General features: G+C 47.1%; 2 protein-coding genes across 2 annotated transcripts; one reads left to right on the plus strand and one right to left on the minus strand.

Moving 5' to 3' along the window:
* Positions 1-498: 498 nt before the first annotated feature.
* On the plus strand, positions 499-2090 carry LOC123186765 (mannose/glucose-specific lectin-like). Its single transcript, XM_044598470.1, has 4 exons — positions 499-779; positions 1005-1191; positions 1354-1554; positions 1851-2090. The coding sequence occupies exons 1-4, from the start codon at positions 499-501 to the stop codon at positions 2088-2090; spliced, it is 909 nt and encodes a 302-aa protein (XP_044454405.1).
* Positions 2091-12426: 10336 nt separating this feature from the next.
* LOC123186766 (anthocyanidin 5,3-O-glucosyltransferase) lies at positions 12427-14327 on the minus strand. Its single transcript, XM_044598471.1, has one exon. The coding sequence runs from the start codon at positions 14277-14279 to the stop codon at positions 12789-12791; it is 1491 nt and encodes a 496-aa protein (XP_044454406.1). The 5' UTR covers positions 14280-14327; the 3' UTR covers positions 12427-12788.
* Between the last annotated feature and the right edge of the window lie 500 nt (positions 14328-14827).

A 14827-nucleotide genomic window follows, 5' to 3' on the forward strand; every position in this document is an offset into this window, starting at 1 on the left:
AGAAACTTGGGAAGGAGACAAGCAACGAAGGGAGACATGAGGCAGGATAAGGGTGAGGTGACCCCACAGCTAGCCTTTCTCTTCTCTCGACAACTAGGTTAGCATGTGAACCAAAGAGGTACTCCCTCTATCTAGGTGCGTAAGTCACCTTACGAAAACCAAATAATCCCAAAACACTTAGACACGGTACATTAACTCCCTCCCCGTTTCTTGTTTTGTGACATATCAACCAATAAGAGACGTGGGCCGTGCATGCTTTCAATGACTTGAGACTATGAATTAGCAAAAAGACATTAAGTTTTCTCGTTTTCCTCTCTGCCTTGGTCGCAGTGAACAATGTAAGATAACTTACACACCTAGACGGAGGGAGTAGAGATCCTTCCATAAATATACCCCTACATCGTCCAGCCACAACGGACATAAACCAAGACAAGGTTGGTGCCTTCGTCTAGCTAGCCATCCTAGTATTAGTGTTCTCCACCCCGCCCCCACCCACCCATGGCCAGCTTCCAGATTGCACCGTTCGCTGGACTCTTGGAGAACACCGAGTTTAACTTCCGTAGCTTGTACTTGCACAACGCTTCTTCTGGACCAAACCGAACCAGAGGAGCCATAATAAACCATAATGCTACCGCTGGGTGGGGCCATACATTCATTGTTGACTGGACAATATATGATGGCACTGGCCCGGGCGCGAAGCTTGTCGGACGTGCCCAAGGCCAGCAAATCTATGCTAGTAAATGGAGTCATTCCGTCACCCTTGAGTTCACGAATGGGAGGTACGGGTGTGTACATGTTATTTTTATTTTTCATATGTATTTAGGCCACAATTTTCGATTGTAGGTACTCTTGCCCCCTTTTTTGCGTTGTAATCCTAAGCACCCGATGCTAGCTCTCGTTTTTTAGAAAGAAAAAAATAGCTTATATAAGATTTTGTAGGTCACCGACATGGGAGGACTAAGGAAAAGCTTCTCGTTAGATTACTTAAAAGTCCAATTACACAGGTTTAAGGGCTCCACGCTCCAGTTAATGGGACTCTCAGCGACCTTTGAGCAACCAAGTGAGTGGTCTATTACTGGCGGGACAGGTGATCTTGCGATGGCGCGTGGTGTAGTCAAGGTGAAATTCCATGAGGTGGTAAAGGATGGAGACACATGGGAGCTTAGCTTCCATGGATTTTGCAACATGCAGGTGAGAAGAGTGTTTATTTATTAGTTGAAGCTTTTTTTTTAGTAATTTAATTATGTGCAAGTCCATCGACGAATTCCATTTTAGGTACCGATCCTTGTTGCCGAGCCGTTAGGAATATAGAGAGCTAGCTGATGGGGATCATATTGCTTGTATATGATACAGAGCTTGCCCACTCTCACAAAGGCTGGCCCATGGGGTGGACATGGTGGTTCAGGTACGGACTCAGAACAGCCATGGCGCATAGAAAGTATGACGATCGTCCATGAGGGGACAATTGCTAAGTTTTCATGCACTTACGTTGACCTGTCCGGCAAGAGGCGCACCACGGGTTCTTGGGGTGGTGGTAATGGTATCCCCACAAAGGTATGTTTTTCATGCATGTTTGGTTTCTGGGATTGCTAATTTTGCTTTAATTCGATGGATAGAATCCATATATGCATGTGTTCATGGTTCTCTCTATAAAGAAATATAAGATCGTTTAGATCATGAAAGCAGTGATCTAAATGCTTTTATATTTCTTTACAGCGGGAGTAACTAGCTAGCTGGGTTTGGCCCGTGTTGTTTGTGGAGTTGCCAAAATTGCAAGGTCAGTTGTTGATCAATCACCCGGAAAAAAAAAAGTTGTTGATCAATGATTTCCTTTTGTTGATGTTTTGCAGGTCCAGCTGGGGCCTCGGGAGATTTTGAAAGCAGTATCCGGAACACATATCAGCCTTAACAGTGGGCAGACTGTCATTGAGTCACTGAAGTTTGTCACGAACGAAGGAATGTACGGACCATTTGGACGTACAACCGGTACTCCTTTCAATGCTCATGTGCCAGAAGACCAAAGCATCGCCGGCTTCTTTGGGCGTGCTGATGATACGCAACTCATCGCGTTTGGTATTTACATGGTTTGATTTATGGAGTGCCTGCCCATGGTGACGCGCGCAGTTTCAGTTTCAGCTCAAACAAGCATGTTTTCCTTTGTTTAACTCGATATGGACCTCCATGTTGCAGTTTTTAACTCGCCCCCTGTATCTCGGTGCGTTCTTTGTGGTCACTTATTGTGTTGAGTAAATATATTATGTTTGATGATGAGAAAATAAAGTTCCCCCGTTCAGTGACGTCCAGTCCTCGTCGATGTTTCACTGAATTTATCTGTTTTCTTCCACTCATTAGTTCGTGATGGCGCCCGTAGACCCGATGCATGAATCATGTGCGTGCAGCAGCTTCTTGAGGTCACTTAAGTCAAGTCTACATGCCATCGGACTTCTCTGGGCAGCAGCTTGAGGCTGAATAAAGCTGGAAAATGTGTTGAGAATTGGCGACAACAAAAGATGCGACAGCGACGACGTGCTTTTGAAAGTTCGATGAAAGCTAATTTCACAGCAAGGGCATCCAGACATGGTGTCCTGCACAAAGTTTCTATTCTGTTGATTCAGTCAACACTGATATTGATGCATAGCAATTTGAGCAAGTGGTATAAATTGCCTGCAATACTAATAAAAGCGGGCATGCTACTGAAAATTCTAGCAAAGCTAAAGTGAAAGAAAGGATAGCGATTAGATGACCGTGCTATCCTGAACAAAGTTTTCAAGATGCCCCGCTTTATATAATATAAAGCAACCACCCGATACAACAAGTTCCCTGGGGCCTCAGCAACCATCAGCACCCCGGACACTCCGTCGCACTCCACCCAGCTTGCCACCCACCAGCATGCGCCACCACGGTCGAGGAGCTATCTTCGTCGTCTCACTGTGGTCAACGACGCGAGGCCTAGCGGAAGGAAGAGGGGACATCGAAATTGGGGTTACCAGCAACGCAGCCCAGCGAGGGGGAGGGGGGCAGTTCCTCCGCCGCCACCGTGCAAGCCGACCGGACGCATCAACCACTACTAGGAAAAGGCCTACTAATGGCGCACCTAATTTGGCCATTAATGACGCATTAGGGGTGCGCCATTAGTGCCACGCCGTTAGTATATTTTACTAATGGCTCACCACTGGTGCGCCATTAGTATCTGTTATACTAATGGCGCACCTCAGATGCGCCATTAGTATATACAATAGTGCGCCATTAGTATACCTCCCAGGGGGCCATGTATACCCAAGTGCTTTGGCATATTAATGGCGCACAGCAACAGGATGCGCCATTACTAACTTCGGCATACTAATGGCGCACTGTTTAATGATGCGCCATTAGTATCCTTTGGCATACTAATGGCGCACTATGATGTGATGCACCATTAGTATGAATATTAGGTTTTTTTTCTTTTTTTTGCACAGGTTACAAAATGTATAATTGGACAAAATATAGACAGCACACATCAACAACAGATTCATCGAATACAATAGAAGATTAGTCTCTGAATACAATTCATCATTTTAGTCTCCGAATACAATTCATCATATTAGTCTCTGAATTGAAAAGACCGAACAAAGATAGAACATTATATTACAAGTCTCGAGACCGCCAGTTTGTCTTCACATAACAAGTCGATATCGATCATCTAAACTACCATCACATAGAAGAGAGCTGCGGTCATCACGATGAGCATCATCACGATGAAACTGGTCTTCATCCGGTTCCTCCAATGCTCCCTCCCCTCTCCCGCTAGATAGCGGGCGTATCTAGATTCGGCCTTGGCCCTAGTGGTGTACCCTTTGTAACTGTTACCGCTGAATCGGTGAATCTGTCTCCGACACTCCTCCCAGTCGTTGTAGACTTCGGGAACCTTACCCTTGTACACGACATACCACGGCATCGATATGCAGTAGCCAAACGAAACGTTAGTACCAATTCACAGACAATACATAAGCAATATATAAGTATGCAATAGAACGATCGGAAGAGAAAAGCAAGACATTAATAGCATCGATTACATCTAAGTTGAACGACTCTCGAAACCAAAGAGACATACTACAAGTTCATTAAAGTTTAATTACAACATGAGCCAATTGATGTTTCAGAACTAGACACAGCATCACTGCTTTTGACTCGACTCAAGGGACATGAGCGTGGATGAAGCCGCCGTCTATCGTGGGAGTCATGAAACAACGGGCGTTGTCAGCCTGCATTTGTAGGATTGTGTCGATGTCACTGTTGGACGGTTGATTTTTGAGGTTGAACTGCCCCGAGGTACGAAGGACATCTTGATGGATGATTTCCGCAAACTCCGACTGGATGCGAAAGAATTCTTGTCTGATGTCCGCGTCCTGGATTGCCGACACGCTCACGGCCCAATCTTTGAGTCTACTCGGTAGCAGAAGTTGATGATGGTCCCGTACGATCGCCCGCATGTGATGGATGGCGTAGTAGGCACCCTTCTGACCGCCAGGCGGCTGCTTGACGCAGCAGAACGTCGTATTGTGGGAGAACACGTGCTTGCCGTACTTACGAATAGGCCTGGTGAAGGTGCCTCCAGATTTGACGTAGCCGGGGAGAACATCATCAAGAACCTTCTTGACATTTGTGTAGTCTACGTTCGACTGACGGTCCGGGTCGAGATACGTGGCCATGGAATATTTGGGGCTTAGGAGGATGAGCGTGCAACGTGTGTCACTGCAGAAAACACGGAATGTTACGGGGCGGTTGAGGGGAGGACTTACTCGGGAAAGTAAGGCACGAGGAAGTTATCCTTATCTTGGTTTGCCAGAATGACGCCTTCGAGGTAAGAACTCGCGACTTGCCGGTCCCCAGCGCTGCCCAAGATCTTGGCACACATGTAGAAGGGGTCGACTATCACGATGTCCGGGGTCTTGTCGCGAATGATCCACATCTCCATACTAAGCGAAAATAGCCGAATGAAGGTGTAGTGCAGCGGATGAAGGTTCAACATAGCGTGGATGTCATCAAACCGCAGGACGATCGTACCCCCGATGGAGTTATCCACAAAGCCCTTGCTCTCTGGCACCTTGGCCGCGAAAACCGGGTATGCCACATCCTTCTCTCCGAGACGCCGCTTCTCCAAAGAAAGAACACTGTCATGCAGACTCCGCATAGCACCGGTTGCAGCATTGAGCATATTTCTCGGTAGCATCGGCCTACCCGCCACATGCACCCTCCTCGAGATATCCTCAGGTGAAGGTGGCCCGTCCTGAGCACGGATCGTACTCGGTGCCGGCTGGCCCGCACCCTTGTTAGTCTTTCTTTTGCGTGCCTTCTTCTTCTCCTGTAATGGGACCGAGTTCTGCTCACAGACCGCCTTCTTGGGTGTGTTGGGGCTGATAATATTTCGCACCTCGCCTATCTGAGGCTCGATGAAGTCGGCAGCTGGAGGCGTCTCCTGAGAGCTGAACGGCAGACGACGCCTGTTGCAACTTCACTTCTCCGCGGTACCAGCTAGATCGTGCACGTCTTTTGTTGGGTTGGGTTCTTGAGAAGGAGGCCCCATGAAGTCGCCACCGTACCCATGATCGGCAAAGTACTGATCGACGTTGGCAAATGTATCGTCGTCGTAGTCGTTCTGATCCTGTGCCATATGCATGTTTGGATCCAGTGGCATAGGGATGTCCGGCACCGTTGCGGCGGTCTTGCCATGGGGCCGACTTGGCGCCGGCACGACTGGCGGTGTTGTCTTTGGGGTGGTGTCCCCCGCCCCCAAATGAATCTGGCTCTTCGGCCAAAGCAGGGGCCAGCTCAGGCAGGCGCTGAGGGTCATCACGTCATCATCGTCGGCCCCGACGGGTCGAATCGGAGGTAACAACTCGTCGCAGCCTGGCAGCACCCGAACCAATTGAACCCTAAACAAGTTGGGTGGCATCTGGGTACCGTGGAACAAGGGGTTGCCCGGTTGAACGATTTTGCCCTTGGCTACATTGACCAACTCGTTGTTCACGAAGTGCAGGAGAGTGCACGGAACGTCGGCGGCACCCTGCGAAAACATGTAGGGCGTCAGGGATGCCCAGTCAAAGGCAAGGAAATGAAGTCCTCGGCCGAGAGAGGCTTAATTAGTTACCGTGATGATGGCGTAGTTACCGTGATGATGGCGTCAAGCTCGGCTAATGTCGAGGCACCGCCAACGGCGGGCGTGCAGTTGACGGAGGGGCCGCTTGCTGCAGAGGTGCCGGCCGGCGTACACCCGGGTGCATTAAGCTCCCGTGCCGGCGTCGGAGACACCAATGCCGCCTCCGCCGGAGACACCAATGGCCCCGCCATCGCGTTCTGCGAGTTGCTGGCCGTGAAGCTAGGAATTGGGGGCGGCCCCTGTTGGCCGCCCGCAATCCACGCACTAATCCCTTGGATCAAGGTAGGCACAATGGCGGGGATCGTCGCTCCGAGTTGTTGTTGCACTTGCTCTTGGAAGAGAGACGCCATCATCACCGGGAAACAACCGGAAATCCGCCGCATCAGCAACAACGGAAGAGAGACGCCGTCGCTCCATGTCTCAAGGCTCCGGAAAAGTTACCATATGAGAGGACCGATGAGAAAACGAGGACATCTGTGCTGCCCAAGTGAGGGATCATTTTGCATGGAAACCTCCACCTCCGAAGGAAACGGTAGATCCGGTGAAAGTGAAGCGCACTCTGGATGCCCTGAAGCGACCACCACCGCCTCCGCCGGATTCCAACTATGTTCGCTGTCTTAAAAAGAATATTAAGATGCGCGGCGGTCGGGAAGTACTTCCAGTGACGCAAGATTAGCACAACGAAGGAGTGTGGAAAATATTCCCCAGCTTGGCAAACAGGCGAACTAATCGTGCCCCCCGCTCAAGGTGTTTAGCGATATCGTCGCTAATCATCCGAGGCTAGTTCCCGGTACCAATCCTGCTGATTTCCTGGGCGATGATGTAGAGTTTGAAATGTTAGAGGTGGTAGAGATCTTCAGATACAAGTATGGGAAGCCTCTCATCAAACCTGATCATCCTCCTCTAACAACGATGATGCGAAGATTGCATGAATGGTACATGGATACCTGCAAGAAGTCCGAGAAGGATAGTTTGATGCTGGGAATTAAAGAGGAGCACGACCTCGTTGGAACTGAGGTGATGCCTATTGAATTTGTGGAGTTATTTCAATTATACAATCAAGCGGCCCTTGACAAACAACTCATGACTTGCTACTGTCTGTAAGTATTACTTCTGTAATTAAGTCTTATAGCTCAACTCTTTCATTGCATGTATATATAATTATCCTCACTATATTATGCAGATTGAAGATCAACGAATGCAAAAAAGCACAAATCTATGATATTGGGTTCATTAACCCAAATACCATAAATGAATGGTCGGTTAAAAACAGAGTCGAAGATACCGAGGACAACTTGCTACAATCGTTGCATCAAAATCAAAACAAAGGGAAAATACTCTTTCCTTACAACATAAGTGAGTGTAACTGTCTTGTGCATATTCGGTTTCCCTTACTCGAGGTTATAGTAATGTAATTGATGAGTTATGCATGCGTGCATAGGTTCCACTTTATTCTACTAGAGGTTAAGCTTGACCGGGGAGTAGTAACTGTCTTAGACTCGAGACGAAAAGATCCCTAGGAGTATGCGGATATGACTGCAATGCTCCAGAAGTAAGTTCAATCGATCATATTGCACCATATCGGTAACAATTTTTTCATTTCCTGATATCAAGTAATTATTTTCTTTGTCTGGCAAGGTATGGAAAGAGTTCACCGGAATTGTTCTGGGACTGCCGAGGGAGCTGCGATTTACACACCCGAAATTAAGTACTACTAGCTAATTCCGCGCATCTCCCATTTATCATGCTTGATTATCAGTTTGATTGAACTCTATTTCTCGTAAAGTGCTTGTGGCAGGAAGGCGGGAATGATTTATGTGAATACTATGTTTGCGAGTTAATTTACAAAGCGACCTCTCAGCGGGGCTACTCTGAAAAGCAATATGAAGTACATAAACAATAATATTCACAATTTTATTTTGTTACCATCAGTTGTGTTGAGTTTCATTCATATATATGTATTGACCCCCTTCTTTAAATTAGATCCGGCAGATGCGGGGTGAACTCCTACCACATGATAGCGTATGAGCAATTCAAGAGGAATTGGCGGGATTCTTTCTTCACCACGTTTCACATAAAGACGGAGAATACCATGTGGAAATTGAAATAGATTTTAGATGTTAGGGATTGTAAGACATGCTATACTGTATATATGTAGTAGCGTTGGATAGATATACTAAAACTTGTTGTTCGAGCAATCTCTCAGAGAAAGAGAGGTCACTTCTCTCTGTATATATATGTTCATGACGATCTTCTGTAATTAATGGTTCCTTCATTTGCTTACTAGCTAGCGTGTCAAGTTCTATATGTATAGTAGCTAGCATTGACCAAGCATGGAGAAAGAGATGCCACTTCTCTCTATTAGCTAGCTAACACAATATGAAACCCCTAAATTAACCCTCCAAAACCCCCGAACCCCCCCCCCCTTTAAAAAAACAAAAACCCCAGCTCCTGCCAGCTGCTGACGTGTGGAAACCTTTTGGTATCGGTTGGTGTTACCAACCGGGACTAAAGGTCCTCCTGCCTGGGCGCTCCGGAGCGGCCACGTGGAGCCCGTTCTGTCCCAGTTCGCGGTTTTGGGCTTTAGTCCCGACCTTTTTGTCCCGGTTCTAGAACCAGGACTAAAGGCCCTCTGGAACCGGGACTAGTTCCCTGTTTTCCACTAGTGTCACCTCATCAAAGCATATATTCCAACTCCGAGATGCTTGCACCAGTCAATAGATGGATCGCTGTTGCTTGCACACTTTGTTAGCATCTTTAGGATCGACAAAACCTTCTGGTTGCATCATATACAACTCTTCTTTAAGAAATCTATTAAGAAATGCTGTTTTGACGTCCATTTATGAAATTTCATAATTAAAAAATGCGGCAATTGCTAACATGATTCAGACTGACTTAAGCATTGCGACGGGTGAGAAGGTCTCATCGTAGTCAACCCCTTGAACTTGTCGAAAACCTTTTGCGACAAGTCGAGCTTTGTAGATGCTGAAATTACCATCGGCGTCTGTCTTCTTCTTGAAGATCCATTTATTCTCAATGGCTTGCCGATCATCGGGCAAATCCACCAAAGTCCACACTTTGTTCTCATACATGGATCCTATCTCAGATTTCATGGCCTCAAGCCATCTATCAGAATCTGGGCTCATCATAGCTTCTTCATAGTTTGTAGGTTCGCCATGGTCTAGTAACATGACTTCCAGGACAGGATTACCGTGCCACTCTGTTGCGGAACGTGCTCTGTTCGACCTACGAGGTCCAGTAGTAACTTATCTGAAGTTTCATGATCATCATCATTAGCTTCGTCTCTAGTTCGTGTAGGCATCACAGGAACGGATTTCTCTTATGTGCTCCTTTCCAATTCAAGAGAATGTACAATTACCTCATCAAGTTCTACTTTCCTTCTACTCATTTCTTTCGAGAGAAACTCCTTCTCTAGAAAGGTTTCATTCTCGGCAACAAAGATCTTGCCTTTCAGATCTGTGGTAGAAGGTGTACCCAATTGTTTCCTTAGGGTATCCTATGAAAACACACTTCTCCGATTTGGGTTCGAACTTATCATGCTGAAGCCTTTTGACATAAGTGTCGCAACCCCAAATTTTCAGAAACGACATCTTAAGTTTCTTGCCAAACCATAGTTCATATAGTGTCATCTCAACGGATTTAGACGGTGCCCTATTTGACGTGAATGTGGCTGTCTCTAATGTCTAACCCAAAAACGATAGTGGTAAATCGGTAAGAGATATCATAGAACACACCATATCCAATAAAGTATGGTTACGACGTTCGGATACACCATTTCGCTGTGGTGTTCCAGGTGGCGTGAGTTTTAAATGAAGGCCAAACTCATAACTCAAATATTCGCCTCCGCGATCAGATCGTAGAAAACATTATTTTCTTGTTACGATGATTCTCCACTTCACTCTGAAATTCTTTGAAGTTTTCAAATATTTCAGACTTGTGTTTCATCAAGTAGATATACCCATACCTACTCAAATCATATGTGAAAGTCGGAAAATAATGATACTCACCACGTGCTTCAACACTCATCGGACCGCATACGTCGGTATGTATTATTTTTAATAAGTCATTAGCTCGCTCCATTGTTCCGGAGAACGGAGTTTTAGTCATCTTGCCTATGAGACATGGTTCGCAAGTATCAAATGATTCATAATCAAGTGATTCCAAAAGTCCATCTGCATTGAGTTTCTTCATGCGCTTTACACCAATATGACCTAAACGGCAGTGCCACAAGCATGTTGCACTATCATTATCAACTTTGCATCTTTTGGCATCAATATTATGAATATGTGTATCACTACGATCGAGATTCAGTAAACTATTCACATTGGGTGTATGATCATAGAAGGTTTTATTCATGTAAATAAACAACAATTATTCTCTAACTTAAATGAATAAAAGTATTACAATAAACATGATCTAATCATATTCATGCTCAACGCAAACACCAAATAATATTCATTTAGGTTCAACACTAATCCCGAAGGTAGAGGGAGTGTGCGATGGTGATCATATCAACCTTGGAATCATTTCCAACACACATTGTCACCTCACTTTTAACTAGTCTCTGCAACTCATGTTTCGAGTTACTAATCTTAGTAACTGAACCGGTATCAAATACCTAGGGGTTACTACGAACACTAGTAAAATACACATCAATAACATGTATATCAAATATACCTTTGTTCACTTTGTCATCCTTCTTATCCGCCAAAGTATTTGGGCCAGTTCCACTTCCAGTGACCATTTTCTTCGCAGTAGAAGCACTCAGTTTCAAGCTTGGGTCCAGCTTTGGGCTTCTTCCCGGGAGTGGCAACTTGCTTGCCATTCTTCTTGATGTTCCCTTTCTTTCCCTTGCCTTTTTTCTTGAAACTAGTGGTCTTGTTTAACCATCAACACTTGATGCTCTTATTGGATTTCTACCTTCGCCGATTTTAGCTTCACGAAGAGCTTAGGAATCGTTTTTGTCATCGCTTGCATACTATAGTTAATCAGGAAGTTGTAGTAGCTTGGTGATAGTGACTAGAGAACTCTGTCAATCACTATCTTATCTGAAAGATTAACTCCCAATTGATTCAAGCGATTGTAGTATCCAGACATTCTGAGTACATCCTCACTGGCTAAGCTATTCTCCTCTGTGTTGTAGGCAAAGTACTTGTCAGAGGTCTCATACCTCTTGACACGGGCATGAATCTGAAGTACCAGTTTTCAGCTCTTGGAACATCTCATATGCTCCGTGGTGTTCAAAATGTTTTTGAAGTCCCGGTTCTAAGGCGTAAAGCATGGCGCACTAAACTATCAGGTAGTCATCATATTGAGCTTGCGAAACATTCATAACGTCTGCATCTGCTCCTGCAACAGGTTTGTCACCTAGCGGTGCATTAAGGACATAATTCTTCTGTGCAGTAATGAGGATAATACTCAGATCACGGACCCAGTCCGCATCATTGCTAATATCATCTTTCAACTTAGTTTTCTCTAGGAACATATCAAAAATATATAGGAGCTATATCGTGAGCTATTAATCTACAACATAGATAAAACTATCAAGACTAAGTTCATGATAAATTAAGTTCAATTAATCAAATTACTAATGAACTCTCACTTAGATAGACATCCCTCAAGTCATCTAAGTGATATGTGATCCAAGTAAACTAACCCATGTCCGATCATCACGTGAGATGGGGTAGTCATCAATGGTGAACATCTTTATGTTGATCATATCTACTATATGACTCACGTTTGACCTTTCGGTCTACAGTGTTCCGAGACCATGTCTGTACATGCTAGGCTCGTCAAGTTTAACCCAAGTATTCTGCTTGTGTAAAACTGTCTTACACCCATTGTATGTAAACATAGAGTCTATCACACCCGATCATCACGTGATGTCTCGAAACGACGAACTGTAGCAGCAGTGCATGCTCAGTATTCTTTCGATATTTTCATGATTCCTTTCATGTTCGTGAATACAAACGCGTCCAACTCATACACACCGTGGAATGGAAGTAACCATAAGTACAGCTGGCCCATCAACTTTGCACTACAGAAACTGCAATGAAAGACCTAGGATCTTCTGTGCCGTCCAGGCAAGAGAAGCACCATCACTAACTTTCTCTCTCTCTCTCTCTTCGGGGTATCACTAACGTTGTCTTTGTCTAGCCGCAAGAACCATTGGTTTTTATGATAGTGATGATGTGACCATGGAGTTAATTTGGGGTTATGTTTTTCAGGTTGTGTCAGCGTCCATTTGGCCAGGCCAGCTTCATGATTAGTGAACGAGCAAGCGAGCAAGGGCATCATCCCCCATATTTAACATACTCCACTTTACAAACTGTAAAAAAGAAAGACAACACTTAACACTTTACATGCATGCATCCTGGAATCTTCACGTTCGCGAACGCAAGTATCAGCAAACATGCATACAATCCTTTTATTCGTTTAATTATTTTGTATAAGTAGCAAACAAAATCAAGTGATTAACCAAACGTAAAAAGCAAAGCAGCGTGCGGTCCGACTTGGATGCATGCATGCAAACAAAATCAAGTGACTAACCAAACAACCAACCATGGAGACGAAGGAGGCGGAGGTGGAGGCCACGACGGGTTGTCTCGAACCGGGCAAGCCGTCGACATTTTCAGTCGATGATGCCACAAGTTCCGTCCTGGTCGGCGTTCTTCCACTTTCTCGCAAGCTGCACCAACGCTCTTGTCGACTCGCCAGCGTTGCCCAGCGCCTCCTTGGCAACCCGCATGGCCGCGTGCGTTCGCTGCCGGAGCTCCCGCCCGCCGTCGGACTCAATCAGCCACCTGACCTTGGCGGCCACCTCCTGAGCTTCCACCATCGGTTTGTCGTACCCTTCCATGGCCACGGCCAGCTGCATCCCGTCCACCAGGAACACCTTGTTCATGCGTTGCTCCGCGTACAGAGGCCACGCCAGCATCGGCACGCCCGCCATGACCGCCTCCAGCACCGAGTTCCATCCGCAGTGTGTCACGAACCCGCCGACCGCGCCATGGGCCAGTACCTCCCGCTGCGGTGCCCACGACATGACGACCAGTCCCCTCTCCTTGGTCCGGTGCAGGAAACCCGTGGGAAAGAGCGTGTCCAGGTCGAGCTCGTCGACGGCCGACTGGTTGTGCTCGACGCCTGTTGCAAGGCGCCGGACAACCCACAAGAACCGTTGCCCGCTCGTCTCCAGCCCAGCCGCCGTCTGCTTGACCTGCTCCGCGCTGAACCGTCCGGAGCTGCCAAAACAGAGAAATACCACACTGGCCTTGGGCTGGGCATCGAGCCATGAAAGGCACTCGTGGGCGTGGCGCTCTGTCCCAACCCCAACCTCGTCGGGCTTTACCAGCGGCCCTATGCAGTACAAGCGCGGTGTTGGCCGTCCGGGGGTGCAGAGGCCGGAGACGATGGCGTCGGCGGCACGCGGCTCCAAGGAGCGGCAGCTGTTGACAATAATGCCCTGTGAGTTGCAGAGCTGGTGGGGCACGTCCCTGAACAACTTGGTGCTCACGCTGTTGCGATCGAGAGTGAAGGCCGGGAGGTGATCTGCCGGTATGGGTGGCAGCCCTGGGGCGTGCACAAGGTCGCCGCCGAGGTCTCGGAAGCTCAGAGTGGTGTGCTCATCCATGACTGGCTGGCAGAGACCAAAGGCGACGACGGAGATGCAAGTGGTGAGGAAGAAGTAGGTCGGGATGCCGAGTTCCGCGCCCACCTCGAGGGCACTGGCGCAGAAGAAGTCGATGACGAGAGCAGCCGGAGAGGCGGAGCGGAGGAAGTCACGAAGGTCCGGGAGGGAGGCGCGCGCGAGCCCGAAAACCTTGGCCTCGAAACTATCGGCGTTGGCGGGTGGAAGCACGGGCGATGGGAGGCAGTGGAAGGACAGCGACGGGTTGGCCGCCCTGATGTTTGTGAGGCCGTCGGCGTCCCCGACGGCGCTGAGGACGACGGTGACCTCCAGGCCCTGCGCCACTAGTAGCTTGCCAAACTCCACGGTGGGGAACAAGTGGCCTGCCATCCCCGGCGGGGCGTAGATGACAACCAGCTTCGTCTCTGCATTATTGTTGCCCAGGCTACTGCTAGTAGGACTAGTAGTAGTATGGTTTTGGACTGTAATCGTCATTCTCGGAAGTGGGCGAGAAGACGAAGGAAAGGCTCTCTCGTCTCGTCTAATGAACTAACGTGGTATATATTTATCAGTTTTGCTAGAACTCATTTAGATGAGATTTAATTTGGTCTCATTCACCTTTTATAGCCATTGGATGTGGTGCTATAAGATGCGTGTGTGCTAACGTGGATTGTATCCGTTCTTGTTTTCCAGGTGGATAAGACCAAATTACGTCTCATCTAGATGAGTTCTAGGTACTCCCTATATTTATACACGCAGGCTGGCTGCATGTCGACGAAGTTTGGCCAGCCGTAAACAAATAATATCGGAAATGGATACGAAACGGATACGAAGCGGGCACGAAAATGAAAGTGGGTGTTGACCGGAACTTAAAAACTCCTTGGACCATAGAGAAAACCCAAGCAAACTAACAAACGTAATTAATTGAACACGGCTAGAAAATAATATGATCAGGTTAACGACTTAGCGTAGTATTGTGTTAGCATTGGACAATTACGTCCGGTCTAGTTGACTACATGTATGGTCGTAGAAGTTGGCCCTCA

The sequence above is a fragment of the Triticum aestivum genome, chromosome 2A (assembly GCF_018294505.1).
Source record: "Triticum aestivum cultivar Chinese Spring chromosome 2A, IWGSC CS RefSeq v2.1, whole genome shotgun sequence".
NCBI lineage: Eukaryota > Viridiplantae > Streptophyta > Magnoliopsida > Poales > Poaceae > Triticum > Triticum aestivum.

Coding starts and splice junctions, on each gene's coding strand:
- LOC123186766 (XM_044598471.1), bottom strand. CDS start 14,279: ATGACGATTACAGTCCAAAACCATACTACTACTAGTCCTACTAGCAGT.
- LOC123186765 (XM_044598470.1), top strand. CDS start 499: ATGGCCAGCTTCCAGATTGCACCGTTCGCTGGACTCTTGGAGAACACC. Junction 1,192..1,353: donor ATGGATTTTGCAACATGCAG/GTGAGAAGAGTG, acceptor TATATGATACAG/AGCTTGCCCACTCTCACAAA. Junction 1,555..1,850: donor GTAATGGTATCCCCACAAAG/GTATGTTTTTCA, acceptor GATGTTTTGCAG/GTCCAGCTGGGGCCTCGGGA.